Source organism: Epinephelus fuscoguttatus, linkage group LG1 (genome assembly GCF_011397635.1).
Source record: "Epinephelus fuscoguttatus linkage group LG1, E.fuscoguttatus.final_Chr_v1".
In the NCBI taxonomy this organism is placed as follows: domain Eukaryota; kingdom Metazoa; phylum Chordata; class Actinopteri; order Perciformes; family Serranidae; genus Epinephelus; species Epinephelus fuscoguttatus.
This window is the reverse complement of record NC_064752.1, coordinates 18,701,847-18,719,006: the sequence shown is the minus strand read 5'-3', so window position 1 is coordinate 18,719,006 and position 17,160 is coordinate 18,701,847. Positions and strand designations below refer to the sequence as shown.

Sequence of the window (17,160 nt, the reverse complement as noted above, 5' to 3'; positions counted from 1 at the left end):
TTGTAACTTAAAGCAGATTGGCCTCTGTGAAGCAATCCTGTGTTTGTCACCATAACCTATATTCATATGTGGGTTACATGCAGAATTATCCCCCTTATCCTTGTATGGGTTATCAGTCTGCTCGACTTCAGTGCAGTAGTTCAGATATCTCCACGTCATGTGTGCTTATCTCAAAGTGCAGACACTCTGGCCAAGTTATGTGTAATCTCTGTGTCCCAGACTCGGGGGACAGTTGGAGGAAACTGTGTGACAGCCCTGAACCCTGTCGCTGTCACTGTGCTGTCAGAGTACTGTCTGTCACTGCAGCTGAGCTACTTTCAGTTTAAAACTGAATGATGATATTTTCACTATGTTATAATGAATATATACACTATTAGAAATCATCACTCTTTGGTGTTACTGTTTTTAATTACCGTAATAACTTAGATACAAAACACTCAATGCAACATTTACTGTAGATCTAAAAAAAACTGGACAAACAGTGTTAACTTTATTTCATTTTCATGGCTGGAGATTATATAGAGCTGGCATAACATAAACTTTTCCATACTGTATAAACATGTAAATTAAGAATTCATTTGCAAAAACAGATATAAGCCATTCTTAAGATGAATAAATCGGAACCAGTTAGATTAATGTTCCCCTTTGAGTGCACAATAAAAGATATAATGTATGAAATTAAAAATACATTAAGATATCTTAACAAAAAAACCCAACTCCAGCTGATATTCCCTGGATTGCACAAAAAACATGATTTATGAAAATAAATGCAAGAAGATATCTGTTTTTAAAAATGAAACATTTTTATGATTTTCAATTTTTACTATAAAAGAAATAACTCCAAAAAAACAAACATTCAAGCATAAAAATCATTTGATGAATGCATTTAAGACAATAAGTGCTATTGTTAAATATGTCAACACCTTTTATCTAATAATAGCTATAGGCATAAATTAAACTATAAAATAAGAGTTCCTTTTCAGACCAACAATCCCTCATTTTTTCCACATCCTTTCAGCAAGGTATCAATACACACCACACTGTACGACCTTCACGTCTTCTACTCATCTACAGTTTCTTTGCTCGTTTCAGTCACTGTTTCCAGTGTAACTTCCATCTGAGACTGAACCTTTGTTGATCCTCTTGATGAGGGTCCCTCCTCTTCTTCTTCCTCTCCTTCCCAATCTATATCAGCTGTGGCATCTTGGTACTGCTGGTACTCTGACACCAGGTCATTGAGGTTGCTCTCTGCCTCGGTGAACTCCATTTCATCCATGCCTTCCCCTGTGTACCAGTGGAGGAAAGCCTTCCGTCTGAACATCAGGGAGAACTGCTCGCCCACACGGCGGAATATCTCCTGAATGGCTGTGTTGTTGCCAATGAAGGTGGAGGCCATTTTGAGGCCTCGGGGTGGGATGTCGCACACAGCAACCTTGACGTTATGGGGGATCCAGTCCACAAAGTAGCTGCTGTTTTTCTGCTGCATTGCAAGCATCTGTTCGTCTACCTGTTTGGTGGACATGCGGCCGCGGAAGATGCCAGCAACTGTGAGGTAGCGCCCCCGCCTCGGGTCGCATGCTGTCATCATGTTGCGGGCGTCGAACATCTGCTGAGTGAGCTCAGGCACACTGAGGGCTCTATACTGCTGGCTGCCGCGGGCCGTCAGGGGGGCAAAGCCTGGCATGAAGAAGTGGAGGCGAGGGAAAGGCACCATGTTGACAGCCAGCTTCCTCAGGTCTGCGTTGAGCTGTCCGGGGAATCTCAGAGAAGTCGTGACCCCGCTCATGGTCATGCAGACCAAGTGGTTGAGGTCCCCGTAGGTCGGTGTGGTCAGTTTCAGTGTGCGAAAGCAGATGTCATAGAGGGCCTCGTTGTCGATGCAGAAGGTCTCGTCTGTGTTCTCCAGGAGTTGGTGGACGGACAGGGTGGCGTTGTAGGGCTCCACCACTGTGTCAGAGACTTTCGGGGAGGGCATGACACTGAAGGTGTTCATGATGCGGTCAGGGTACTCCTCTCGGATCTTGTTGATGATGAGGGTTCCCATGCCGGAGCCGGTGCCACCCCCCAGTGAGTGAACCAGCTGAAAGCCCTGCAGGCAATCACAGCTCTCACTTTCGTTCCTCACTCTGTCAACCACCTGCTCCACCAGCTCCGCTCCCTCCGTGTAGTGGCCCTTCGCCCAGTTATTCCCGGCTCCTGAGCTTCCTGAAACACCGAAATAAATAACATCCTGTTATTTGTCAATAGAATTAGTGGAGGGAGATACACAATATTTGTTGCAGTGATTCTCAACTGCTAAAATGATACACATTATATGATAGACCCAAATTTGATCAGATTTGGCCTCTAGGACATCCATCTGAAAAGATTTTGGTTGTTAAATATGATGAAGATCAGAATTCTACAGTTGTTAACTAGAGTTGGCCGTGAAGGAAGTGAAACCTATGATCAGAATCAGCCAGTAAGTGGTGGTAAACTTCATAGATATGGGTTAACAGGTGCCTGTCACACCTACTTTTAGGTTTAGAACACAATTGTCGGGCCATGAAATTAAACTTTCTGCCAGATAGGGGACTAGCACAGGACTTTTACCCAGGAGACCAGGGTTCTGGTTTCATGTGAAACCACTATTTATGTCCAAGCATGATCTTTTTCGAAACCTAACCATGTCACCCTGGACAGGTCGCCAGACTATCCTAGGGCTGACACATAGAGACAGACAACCATTCACACTCCTATTCACACCTACGGGCAATTAAGAGTCACCAATTAACCTGCCTGTCTTTGGATTGTGGGAGGAAGCCGGAGTACCCAGAGGAAACCCACACTGACACGGGGAGAACATGCAGACTCCCTCCTCCTCTCCCCTTATGATTTATTAATTAAATTACTTTATATCTGGTGTTTTTATTCAACAAAGGCTCCCAAAGAAAATGTATGTAACCACTTAACGGCTGGAATAAAACTATGTTATTTTGGAAACTTTTTTGAAAAGTCAAAACCCCATCAAAGACCCCTGGTTGAGAAGCACTGATCTGTTGCAATAATGAAAGCATGAAATATAAAAACCATCAACAATAAAAATGCATACACTTTAAATAACCACATAGATGGAAGACAGTCATAGCAGGTATTCCCCAGTTTGACTGTTTTGTCATTTGTCTAACCATGGATGAAGTTGTCTGGCCTAAACAGGGCGCCGATACGACTGCCTCTCACGCTGTCCATCGTACCGGGCTCCAGGTCAACCAGCAGGGCCCTGGGGACGTATTTACCACCTGGAAACAGAATGAAAATGCATCTCTAACATAGCCAGGACTAAAATTTGGCCTCATTTTGTGTCAGAGTTTAGTAAGGAGTAGTAAGGAGTTGGTGCTGATGAAATAAACATACTTAGAAAGAAGCTATTAAATGAACAATTTGCAGTCTATATGCAGTAACCTCTGTATTACCATGTGCCTCATTGAAGTAGACGTTGACCCTCTCCAGTTGGAGGTTGCTGTCTCCTTCATAGAGGCCTGTTGCATTGAGCCCATGTTCTTCACTGATCACCTCCCAAAACTGGGAAGACAAAGACGGAAATTCTCAGTGTAACGTCAGCATAATTTACTGAAAGACATGAATTAGCTGTAGCCAAAACTCTACAAGTTTAGCTGTTTAAAGAGATGAAAGAATTACCTAGAATATTAATACACAGACAATATTTTCATCCAAAAAGTATCTTTCTTTGTTGTACACCATTCACCTCAAGGTCTTTATATGGTTGCTTAATTAAAATATTTTATGCAGTTGGGCAGAAGTTTAATAATCTACGCTTACTCTGACAACACCCAGATGAGTATGCAACTCATGACTCTGCAACTCTGCAACTCTACATGTGGTAAAATGATAAATGTGGTTCACAGAATAAGAACTGCTCGATTCTGTGACTGCCTGTCCTTCAGTGTCACAGCATAATGTGTTACTTTGGCTGTATTATCTCATAGTTCCTCTCTCTTGTTTTGTGTTAGCCATGATAATAAATGTCCCACCCATGCCGGTCTCGCTTACGCGCTTATCTGTTCCCTGAATGTTTGACAGGGTATACACCCTGTGTCACTCATAACTGTTATTGGCACCATTCAAAGGGACGGTGCAAAATATGCAGCATAATTTTTTTAAAAAAAGGGTGAAATAATATAAGTATATTCTTAAATATATATATTTTTGAAATCTAATAGATTTCATTTAAACATTTAAGTTAAACATTTTCATCATTTTATCTCAGCTAATGTGACAAAACACAGGTAATTTATAATCAAACAGTGACTTCAGTCATCCAGCAGATATTCTGCTAATTTATATTTCAACAGATTCTTCTCAATATTACATTTATAGTTTTCATTTTGGTCACGAGGAAAGACACAACATTATATTAGGTAACATTTTCAACAGGCCTCAACTGGAGTCAAGTTCAACATTCATTCTAAGTTAAACAGTGGAGAAGGATTATATTTTATTACCTTTGAGCCAATCTGGTTGCCACATTGTCCAATTTGCAGATGCACAATTTCACGCATGATGATCAGACTACAGTACACAGAGCAGCTGAGGGTCTCCGATAGGCTTCAGTCCTCCAAACTGTCTTATATACAGCGCCAAAAGTGATGTCACCAGTGATGTCAGGGAGTCACCCCTGTCCGTAATGCATGAGGGGCCCCTAATACATTAGGAACACTCTTTTATAGATTACTAAATAAATAAACAAGTGTGAATGCAATTTATGTGATGTAGTTTATCATACTGTACACTCTTTAGATAGTTTAGATAGGCCTTCCTTATATGTCCTCTAATATGCTGACATATGATTTTTGTGTCTCAAAGTTTTGTTTGTGCAGTATATTGCACATAAGTAACACAATAAAAATTCAGCTGCATTTAAAAGGAAATGTTAAAATGGAAAAGACGTATTTATTCCTGTTGAGCAAAGCTGTGCAAACTTGGTGGCAGAACCTTCATAACATGTCTTTTTGTTAATGTATTATCAGTGAATAAATCATTAACTGTTGCAAAAAAAAACAAACAGTGCAATGAGAGCACAACATTATCGTAATGACTTTATTTGGCTAAAACACATCTGTGAGCTGAACCAGTGACCAAAAACAGGAAGGAAGTAAAGAGAAGATGAATGGAAGTTGTGTGTTTCTCTGGTCAGTGTCAGATAACCCTCATTTGAGTAACTACATTAATATGATTATACTGTGCACACACATGCATGCACACACCCACACACACACACGAATACCACACATGTTGTGTCCATGTCTGACAGGAAGGAGTAGTTTTAATGACAAAGATGCTGAAACGTTTGTTTAAAAGATTGTGTGACCATTTGCTGCCTTTTCACAGCAGACTTTTGATAATGCATCCCAAATTTCCTTCACTAAATGACCCAGATGTTAAAAAATATATCAGTTTTCCATATTCAGCCACTATGTCAGTATAGGTGTAATAATAATGTAGTAAAAAAAGTGCAGTAGTTGGGAGAGTAAGTATGAGAGATGCTACCATCTAGAGGGCTATCACAGGCATGACATCATGGACCTGTTCTTGTTTTATAATTAAGCAAGTGGATTACATTTAATTTTGGCATTTTCTTTTACTGTATTTATAAATAAATATTTTACCAATGTGTTTTAGATCCAACATATATAAAGGGACTGATAAATATTGTCTGATGATCACATTAAAGGGACAGTTCGCCCCAAATTCCAAACAGTACGTTCCCTCTTAACTGTCATGCTGTTTATTAGTCCAGATTGCTTTGGTGTGAGTTGCTGAGTGTTAGAGATATCAGCCTTCTCTCCAGTATAATGGAACTAGATGCAGTGGCGTAAGGAAGTTACGTTGCATGTATTGTCTTGACACAAGTAGAGACTTGACATTGGACAACATCAACATACATATTACCCAGCAATCAACCCTGCATACCTGACAAAAATATCAAACAAAGTAACAATTAATCATTTAATTGAATAGTTTTTATAGGATATTTATAGATTTTGTACTTATATAGAAAAAGTATATTCATTCAAATAAACACAAGACATTTGTGGTCTAGAAAAGGATCAGCACTCAGTGAATAATCTCCTAAGCCCTATGATTAGCTGTTATGGCAAGGCTTAACTATACAGACCAGTGAGCTGTGATAACTAACATGTCTTTGGGTCATCGGGTGGGAACCTCCTTTCACCAGTATTTCATTTAGTTGGTCCCACGACACCTCCAGGAGGCTAGACAGTAGTCTCTAGCCTCCCAGAGACACTCCCCTAATGCCAGGTCTCACTGCTCCCCACACCAACCCAACAACCTCCTCTACCTTACATTACACATGACTTTCTCAGCCCAAACAGCACTGCCACCTTCAACAAACCCAGGCTCTGTTCATACAAGCTCCAGGTAGAGACAGTGCCGATACTACCTTTCCTAGCACATTCACCATACTCTATTTCACACACTACATAGCATAACTCCGATATAAGATAAAGGAGATAAATAAACTCACAGGATCAGCAAACACATATATAATTTTGTTTTAGATAGCTACTGACTATTTCAAAAATAAAAGGAAAAAAGAAAACAATCACGCAGATGGGTTTGCCTTTTTGAGGACGTATGTAGCAAATGGCACACAATATTCTTTTTTCTTAAAAAATGTATCAGTGAACACAGGTATATTTCCAAGGTGGTAATCTGAATCACTTGCATCACTTTCTACGAATCCCTCCATCCTAGAGGCCCCAGTGCAATGCACTACCTGCACTGTCTGTATTTACACCCCTATAGAACTCTGCTTGTGGTGTTTTTCAACACATTTGAAAAACTCACCATTAATGTCTCTTTCTGGAAATCATGACCTGGTTACTAAGATAATCCACAGACCTTGTTGTGAGCAGTTTCATGTAGGAACTATTACCTTTCTACCAAACTACACCCTCCAACCGCATCACCATGCAGAAGGAAGTGTGCATCTACTCATGGACGAGAGGCTTGTGCTTGTGACAGTGCAGTGGTGCAAAGTAAGCTAGCAGTAAAAAATACTTCCGACATGAAACTGCTTCCAACGGTCTGTAACTTGAGTAATCGGGTCATGATTTCTGCAAAGAGACATTGTCATGGAGTTTTTCAGATGTATTTTTTGGGGGCTTTGAGCACCACAAACTGAGTTCCATGTAGTTCCATTATATTGGAGAGAAGGCAGACATCTCTACGGCTGATATCTCTAACACTCAGCAACTCACACCAAAACAATCTAGACTGATAGACAGCACTACAGGCAAGTAATTAACTTATTTAATTTAATTTTGGGGTGAACTGCCCCTTTAATCTGTCAGCATGTAGCTCACATTGTTATATTTTACATGTGTAAGAATATAAATGAATCTTAGCAGGATGATGGGACAATTGAAGATTAGGATTCATTTAAAGGCAGTGTTGGTGGCATTTCGCATTGGAGAGATTTTTGACACGTCACAGTTTAAGTCACAGGTTTACCATGAAAGAAAACCAAATACATAAACACTGGATAGATTTTTCTTTTTTCCAGAAAAGTTTATTTGGATGGAGATCCACAAACTGAGCGTAAAGATATTTTTTGTTAACTAGCAGATGTGCTTTTGCTTTACATGTCCCTTACTTCTCCCTCAGTGTGTACTGCAGTTAATTATTTAATATCATATGATGTTTACAGCAGACACTGTACTGCTGTACCTGACAAAGTATTACAATATGAAGCACAGGATGATGATAACAATACAGGACACTGAAAACTCTTCATACTGAGAACAACTGTGCACTTAAATCATCTTGGTTTTAAACACTATACAGCTGTTTTCACTTTAAAACTTTTTTTTTCATTGTAAATTCCCATTTTATATTTATGATTCTTGACCTTTGCAGCACCTGTTTTCTCTTTTCTCTTTCTAGGATTATTGTAAGTGTTACGCAGGCAAATTCCTTGTACGTGAAAACCTGTGTCTGATTCTCGTCTCTTACTCACACAGACATGATGCCACAGTATGCGTGTTTTCCACTATCAGCCCTCTTTTAGAAGAGCGGGAGTTAGGAAGCATGTGCACAAAGGGTCAATGTCCACAGGTGTACCCGTGACACTGTTTGGGTATTTATCAGATAGTGTGGCTTTTAGACAAGAAGACTAACGTCCTGATGTGTGTAAACAAAGTTTGTTAAATAGAAACACAGTAGAAACAGGATAAGATTACCTTGAATCATTCCTCCTCAGCTGTCTGTTGGGGTTCATTAGAGAGCCACAGTAGCATTTAGTTGTCATTGATGACCTTTATGTGTTTTGCCCTGAGCTTCTTTCCCTTGCCTTTTGACGTATTTGTGGAGGGTGGTGTGTGTGTGTGTGTGTGTGTGTGTGTGTGTGTGTGTGTGTGCGTGTGTGTGCTTCATACAGTATGTGTGTCTGTGGGTGTGTGATTTCTGATGCACAGTGTTTGAATGCATGTGAGAGCTAAAGAGGAAAAGAAAATACAGGGAGCCGTTTAAAAATTCAGATCACCATTAGGTGAGTTAAGCTGACAGGAACATCTCGGTGTAAATATTTCCATAAGTGTATCCATCAGTTTAAATAATGTTGCGACTGCTCTGGATAAAAGTCTTGCCATGGAGGTTAAGAGGAGTTCATGGAAACTCTCCAGTCTTTTCAACCCAAATATGTAAAGTGTCAAAGATAAGTAGGACTCAGACATCAGGGTTTATCACTATCCAACCAGAGATACTGTCAGAGGAGTCTGGATCCCAAATATGTTTTAGTTATTTTTAACTTGTGTTAGAAAATGTTGAAAGCTGGAGACAATTTGATTTAATTAGGGATTCAAAATTCAGATTAGTTCCCCAACACTGGTCACAGAAATAATAAACGCACCTGATAATATTGTTTTTAAATGTTCTCTAAGATATTTGAAAGTAATACATTTTTTTTTAAAGCCTGCATTATTTTTGTACATTTTCTAGACCAACTCTTTCTCTGTTTAGAGTCTATCCTTCACTTTTTACCATCATATATATTTTTATTATTGCTACTAACTGTATATTGTGGCATTGACTATTTTTATATCTTAATTTAAAGGTTTTCAGAGTTATTGATTGATACCTTTGGGTGTATAGGTTGATAATCATTTTGCTTCAAAGAGGGCGCCTCTCCCCTTCTGTACCTCTGCTTCATGACGCTCCGGGCAATCATGTGATCCGAGCCTGCTTCATTCCAGATGCGTCAAGCGGCAGCAAGGAGGAAACAGGAAGTACTCGAATTCTGACTTCAAATTAAAAGCAAGATATGGCTTCCGCCTTGATGATGAAAGATAAGTGGGTAGCTTAATGTTTGTGGGTTTGTCTGTTCCTTTTTTAAAATGCATGTTACATTATCAGGGTTTAATGTGGTTTTAAAAAAATACAAAAATTGATGGTTTGTATACATTATTGATCAGTAACTTATTTTCATTTTTTGTATGTGTAGGTATACTTATTGTGTTGTACTGTTTTTTTTTGTTAAATGACACATGCTACATTGTATTTATTCTGAAATGCTAATTTATTGATAGCTTCGGCTACAAGGAATGTTTAGAGTAAAATGTTATCAGGCTATAATGAAATTTATTGATGGGGCACAAGTTGCCCATACAATAAAGATCTTGTTTTGAGGAATCCTCCGCTGTATTATTATTCAGGAAGCAGTATGAAAAGCATCAAAGTAGAATTACTCAAGTTCTGTTCCTTAAGAGCAGATTTGAGGTACTTACATGCTATTTGACAATTTCCATTTTATGCTACTTTCAACTTGCTCTATTACATTTATTTGTATTTATACAAATATAAATACTGTTAATATTTGTATTGACAGTGGTAGTTACCTACTAGTTGCTTATTAGATTGGATGTTACATGAAAACATTTGATAAAATGCAATATACTGCCAAAAAAACAACAGTAGTTCCCAACTTTTTTGTCTTGTGACTTCTTAGCAAAAGAAAAACAAAACAAAACAAAACCCAAAACAACAAAAATGGTGTGTAGTTGGGACCCTTTGTCATGTGTTGGATGTCTGTGAGTTGTTGCAGGTCCATCAAGAAACATTTCCCTTCTAAATTTTTTGTGATGTCATTTAAATCTGTAAATACATGACATTTTCTTTAATCTGTTATTCTATCTTATTTTCGTGAAATGCTGGATAATATGAACAGTTTTTAAAATGAACCCATCTGAACATTTTCGAGGGAAAACGTTTTTCTGGTGGAACTGACAACATCCGAAACATGACTGCGGATCCCAACTAGACACTGTTTTGTTTTATTTTATTTTACTTATTTATTTATTTTTATTTTGTTGTGAGAGGTGTCAAGCCTAAACCAGTTGGCCTACATGCAGTAATGCGTACAGGGGCTGATGATGACATCAGAATGTTAAGAATAAATGATCAATTATAAATTAAATTTGGTGGCCACTTTATTAGGTGCAATCTCATGCAACTCAATACAGCAACTCTGCCATAAATTCTACCTTTGTAAAGGTTTTTTTTTATTCAGTTATTATTGACATTGCCAGATTTAGGAGATGTTTTTCATATATTCTGCCCCCTTCATGTGGGAAGTAGAAAAAATGAGGCAAAACATACATACTAAACATCTATAGAATAATCAAAGTAGATCTTATGGCAGAACAATCGTACTGGATTGCATTACACTGTATAGGTGTACCTAATAAAGTGGACACTGAGTGTATGTGTAAGTGTGTTTTTCTTGATAGATGTCACACTTGATAGTTCTAACTACTGTATTAAAAGTAGGATTTTATTTTATATTTTTATTCATTTTAAACAATTCTGTACATTGAGCATGACGCTATCACGAGGGGCTTTATTGTGAAAGTCCTAACCGGAAGTTGCAATTCTCGTCACGCGGCGCTTGACCACCGTTCTTCGTTCCCAGGGTTCCGTGAGAGCCGTTTGCCCCACCCCACCTCTTCAACGCTATCTATCTCAATGTACAATTCTCAGAGAAAAAAGGGGGCAAAAATAATTCAGAGTAACGCCGCAAAGAAAACGACTCTCATTTCCCCGACCGGTTCACCGGAGCAGACGCGGCCTGTCGGCGGTAACGAACAAACGTGTCGCCGTCGGACCAGTGATTGAAAACACCGCGGTATGTTCATGTATCATGCACATGTAACCATAATCTACCATACGGATTCAAAGGGAATACAAAAAGCTGAGGAGAGACTTGACAGCGGGCTGTACCTGCGCCAAACGGGGAAATAACGGAGGATTTTCCAACGACTATCACCTGGATATCGCGTTATATTCAAGGACATCCCAACTGCCAAAATCCGCCTTTGCTCGCGCGGAGAAGCTTTTCCGATGTGAGGAGAAATACAAATTAACGTTACAGAGAGAAAAAGGACGGAGAAGGGGCCTCTTTTTTGGGTCTGGTCAAACCCTCCGACAAAAAGCAAGCAGCAGCATCTGTTGACGGCGAGAGGAAATAATTTTGACATCGGCTAAAAACAGGATATTATTGATAAGGTTGCTAACATCAACGACGACAGCCCACCTCCCCTCCCCAAAATAAAACGGTGTATATAATGTGACGGATTTGAGAGACGGTTGTGATAGAGAAAGAAGCCCCGGTGTAGCCTGATGATTCACATGCCGTCATTTTAAGAGGAAATATTTATTTTTTATTTTTATTTTTCCTCATCCGCCCTCTGATGTGCTTTGGTGAGGTGGATTGCAAACAACCCTGATAGATAATAACCTTAAATATATATTGAAAGAAAAAGGTCGAAAAATAGGGGTTGTGAGTGGAAATGAATGGCAGTGTGAGATATCTGCCGAAGATGGGTTCCGGAGGAGACATTTGCTAAGAAAATTAAACCTGATACACTGAAAACACACACACCAGCCTTTATATTTAAAGCATCTGTAAGGAGACAGGAGCACCGTCGTTCATTCATGTACATTGCAAGGCTGGGGATTTCACTCTCTCATATCAATGTTGATGACTTCATTGCGGATTTACAGTGAAAAACACAAGAATCGTCTGAGAGGGCGGCATCGTTGCTCTGCTCCTGTGTTTTTTTGAGTGATCTCTAGGTGATAAATCGCCAGTAAATAGCCACATCCATCCATACATATCGTGCCAAAGCCCTGGTGGAGGCCACCGTCTACTTACTACCTTAACAGGTTTACATCTTGTCTCATCTGGCAACATAAATGTCACCCATTTTGAGCCAGGTGTTCCTCTGTTGGGCCAGTCTAGGAATTTAGGATTGATTGATTTTTTTTTCCTTCTGATCAACACCCTCCCTCCTTCCTCCCTCCCTGCACCCACCTACCCACCCAACCAACCACCCACCCTGCCTCCCCCCTGAACCTAACACTGGGTTTTTGGGAAGATGGGCTGTCTTGGCAATAGTAAGACCGAAGACCAACGAAATGAGGAGAAGGCACAGAGGGAAGCCAACAAAAAGATAGAGAAGCAGCTCCAAAAAGACAAACAGATATACCGGGCGACTCACCGGCTACTACTATTAGGTAGGTTTGGTCAAATTCATCATTCATTAATGTGTGTGTGTGTGTGTGTGTGTCCACTTTAGGCCCATTTCTACTGAATTGTTGCACCCATAAACAACACAACAGCATTTCACCTATTTATTTAAATATAACCGCTATTGATTCAGATTGTTGGCATGAAAAATGTCTTGGTGAAGCATCAATACATGATGCAATGACATGATGTCACAGTGTCTTCTTGGCACAGGACAATTTGAAAAGCAGGCCTGTCTGCTGCATTCATGGGCCATTATGGAGCATGATTACAGAACATGTGAGAGACGCTGGACGGATGGACAGACAGCATTTGTGTGAAGGCAGCATGCAGAGGCTGGGAGGCCACCAATAGGCGTTTTTTACCAGGGCAGCACACGGCAAAATGTGTGTTTGTGTGTGTGCAGTGTGCATTCACCTTGAGTTATTCAGGCCTATAGACTCTCTATGTTTGATGCTATGTTTCAGACTTCACCTTTGCGTAATCCTCTCCACACCAGCTAGTCCGGAAATGGATATTCTTATTAAAAACTACCACTATTTTTAATTTGATGAAGCTATTTCTGGCTTCATCATCCAGGCCTCCATGTCATGATACAGTCTGAACTTCAAGGCCAGCGCTAGTATCCTGCTAAACCTCTCAGAGTACTACGGAGAGAGAGCAAATTAGGATTACTATTAGGGATTACTAGCTTCCCTTGAAAGACCTGTCCTGTTCATTCTAATCTGAAATTGATCCTAGATTTGTACACTCACACTCAGGCTCTGAATCGCAGGCCTGTAGCCTAGCTCCTTGTGTCCAGGTTAGGAGACGATATGGCCTGGCTTCTTTAATTTTCAGATTGCAAGGACACATGTAGGACCTTTTCTCTTTTCAACTGTGAACTTGTGTGACCATTTATCATGCCAGAATTATGGAGAATGACATTGCCTTTTGCTCAAAGACAAAACAACACTTGATCTCGTCTACCAGCTTGATCGATTCTTCTTGTCCTTATCCCTGATGCTGAGAGCCCCTTGCACATCTGGAAGCAGATCCTTTACTTAAGTTAGAGTGCCGATACAACAGTATATACGTCAAAGTCCTACATTCAACCTCCTACCTATAAGTGAAGGTACTGATGTATTATCAGTAAACTGATCACTTAAAGGGATACTTTGCCAATTTTCAACCAGCTTTGTATCATAACAATGTGGGTAGTATGTGGGTCTTACCTGCGCCCAGATCATCCTGCTGATATCCCAGCTGAAAACCACGTTTGGTGCCATGTGGCAGAGTTTCTCTGGCTCTAGGGCTGTTGCTCGAACTACCTCTTGTACCTTCTCTTTTCATATGCCTGCCTTTACAGACATGAGGAGTATAGAAGCGGATTGAGAGAGACCCACTTCTCTCTTTCTCTCTCAAACTCAGATTAAACAGTAAAACTAGGCAATGGTGATCAAATATAAACCAAGATTCTGTTACTGTATCACCTCATCCTCACCCTAAATGTCTTCAGGAACATATTTTAGTGCACTGTTTGGCTGTAATATGAGAAATTGTGAAAGGAAATTGGCGCCATACTGTTTCCTGTATTCTGAAAATGGAGACTTAAAAAAAAACTGAGCTCAAATGTTAAAACTAAGCAGTGCTGATCAAATATGAACCAAGATTCTGTGACTGCGCTTCCTATTGTGTGGCTCAGATATTTCCCGAAATATATTTTAGCTCACTGTGTAAATGTAGTTCCAGATCGTTTCTTACCATCTGGCCGCCATATTGTTTCTGTGTCAAAAAAACAAAACAAAAAAAACCCAAGCTAGTATTACGTTACCCACCAGTGGGAGTGTTAAATGGTCTGCTGCAGTGCAGTGCATTCTGGTCGTTGTAGGTTTTCTGTCTCTTGAGCAAAAGCAAATGCCACAGCCCTTTTCCTCTGTTTTCTCTGGTCATTTAACACCAATTTCAAAAGTATTTGTGTCTTTCTGTTGCGTAGACAGCCCAGTTTTATGGTCATCTTTCCAGCAGCAAAATTCTTCTTTATACTATTAAAAGTGGCCATTTTACAGAATATATATCACATTAGTAGATGCAACAATGCATAAGTAGCATTGTTCTGCTCTCGCTGGTTGAGGTAGTTTTCATTTTTTGTATTAATGTTTTGTAATTTTCTCCTGTCTTTGCTACTTTGTGAAATAATGGATAATTGACATGTAAAACATGACAAGGGGCCCCAACTAGACACTTTTTTTGTAAGGGCTCACAAGCTACAAAGGTTGGGAACTATTGCTTTCATCTTTAACAATGCAAAGATTATCATGTACGATCTTAATGTGAAGAGTAACTTCCACTAACTAAGACACCAAAATGCCTAAGCCCTCACAGATCCAGTATCCAGTAACACAAGCTTTCGTTCATCATCCACTGGTTTCAGATGGATCCACTGGTTTCAGATGGATCCCCACTCTGGATGTCTCAGACGCAGTTTTGTTTGGCTTTTAACAAACATTTATCTTTCTGTCCTCTTTCTGCTTTCAGGGGCCGGTGAATCCGGGAAAAGCACGATAGTCAAACAGATGCGAATATTGCACGTTAATGGCTTCAATGCAGAGTAAGTGTTGGTTTCCCTCTATATTTTACTTTTTATACATGTTGTTTATCACGCACACATACAGCACATTGCATCACTAATCCATTACAGTCAGTTTGGGTGGTTTTATTTACAGAATGTAGGTAAGAAACTGATAATCAGGAGCGATCAGGTGATACTGGCATGAACAGATACGAAAATGTTAGTTGACAAAATACCTTGATGATGTTTTGAGGAAGGCTGGTGCATTCACAAGACGCAGCAACAACAAACAGTATGACATGATACTGTTACAAATCATTATTTAAGCTATAGTACACTGGAGCTGAAACAATTAGTCGGTTAGTCAATGGATAGAAAAGTAATAATTAATAATAGTAATAATAGTATAATAGTAATAATATTGGCAACTATTTTGATAATTGGTGAATGATTTGAGTCATTTCTCAAACAAAAATTTCGAATACTTTCTGGTTTCAGCTTTTCTTAAGGAAGGATTTTCAGAAAGAAATAGAGAATTATTTAGTTGACATCACAGTAAACTAAATGTTTTGGGTTTTGGACAGTTTTCAAAGACAAAACAAGAAATTTGATGAACTTACGATGACCTTTAATTCACTTTTTTCAGACATTTTCAGTAAATGATTAATTAATAAAAAAAGAAAATAATGAGCAGATTAATGAATAATGGAAATAACAATATTACAGTAATCCAATTCGAGACAATAATGTATCCTAATCTTGATACTATCTTTAACATTTAAAGAGGACCTATTGCGCCATTTTTTTTTATTTTTTTTTGTTTCATACTTGTATTTTGGGTTTCTGTCTGAAATGCTCTGTTTTAGCGCCCCTCCCAAAAAAGCCCAGTCTGCTCTGATTGGCCAGTGTTTCCGGGTCTTGCGTATTTCAGTGTTTCTGGACCTTCATTGCAGCCTGGAAATGACTGTAACAGAGATTTTCAGCACTTCCTACTGTGAAAAATCACCAATAAAAGCTTCTAAACACAACCGCACATGTTCCAGCAGAAATTTGATCTGAAATTGGAGAGAAATTAACAACATCAGCAACCAAGATTACATTTTTCTGACGTTAGCATGTAGCTACATGTAGCAGTGTAGGCTACGTAATGTAAGCACTTGTAGCAGCGTGCCTGGAGCAGATGAGTAGAAACAACTGTTAGTAACAGTGTTCAGCGCTATGGGAAACCTTACATTTTTGCTCAGGGATTACTTTACATATATTTACCTCATTATTTGGCTACGTTTAATATAAACATCCTTTGTTGTAACACTATATATAAGACACAAAATATGAAAAACCATAATAAGTCTCCTTAAACGTATCCTTAGCAACAAATGCATACAGCTAGCTCTAGTACTAACCATCAGACTAGCAATAACCAAGTATATCAAATCTCACTATTCTTGTAGCTTGAAAATTAAAATATTGATTATGTAACGTAATACATATTCCAGCTATAAATCCTATAAATTAGTCAGAGTAAAGAAAAGCAGCCTTTTCTTCTTATTATGTAATGAGACATTGATGAATCATTGTGCTGATTATTAGAAGGGAAACTTGGGATAACTTTCTACGCACTAAAGGATTTTAATTGACCGCAACTGATCGCCTGGCTAGTAAACAAATATTTTCCCCATTTCTTCTGGCATGAAGGGATAGACTCTTGTCATTGTTTTTAAAAAACTATCCCTAATGAAGTCAAGTGTTTTGGGCATATTTTTGTAATGTTTTGGAGTAAATACTCAAAGGTTGTGTAATGCCAGAAGAATGCTTTATCTGTTTCAGGTTTTCATGGAAACATTGCCCCTGGGTGGTTTCAGGCCACCCTGTCTTATGAATTTCCTAAAACTCAATTCCCAAATTGATGCAATGGAAACAATAGTCACATTTTTCTATTCTTAATCATCTGTTTCCTAGAAAGGGGTTTTGGGGGTAGGAGCATCATCATGTGCTTATTTCTGGG

At 39.1% G+C, this 17,160-nt stretch overlaps 2 protein-coding genes across 2 annotated transcripts in view; one reads left to right on the top strand and one right to left on the bottom strand.

Annotated features, from left to right (window-relative positions):
• Positions 1-370: 370 nt before the first annotated feature.
• tubb1 (tubulin, beta 1 class VI) lies at positions 371-4,634 on the bottom strand. Its single transcript, XM_049587917.1, has 4 exons — positions 4,503-4,634; positions 3,453-3,561; positions 3,168-3,278; positions 371-2,205 (listed from the first exon to the last, which is right to left on the bottom strand). Exons 1-4 carry the CDS (start codon positions 4,557-4,559, stop codon positions 1,061-1,063), a joined length of 1,422 nt encoding a protein of 473 aa, XP_049443874.1. The 5' UTR covers positions 4,560-4,634; the 3' UTR covers positions 371-1,060.
• Positions 4,635-10,967: 6,333 nt separating this feature from the next.
• The window catches only part of LOC125896049 (guanine nucleotide-binding protein G(s) subunit alpha-like), a 47,765-nt gene continuing 41,572 nt past the window's right edge, over positions 10,968-17,160 (top strand). The window contains exons 1-2 of the mRNA XM_049588401.1: positions 10,968-12,591; positions 15,122-15,194. Coding sequence (XP_049444358.1) covers positions 12,453-12,591; positions 15,122-15,194 — 212 coding nt within the window. The 5' untranslated portion in view covers positions 10,968-12,452. The remainder of the gene's footprint in view (positions 12,592-15,121; positions 15,195-17,160) is intronic.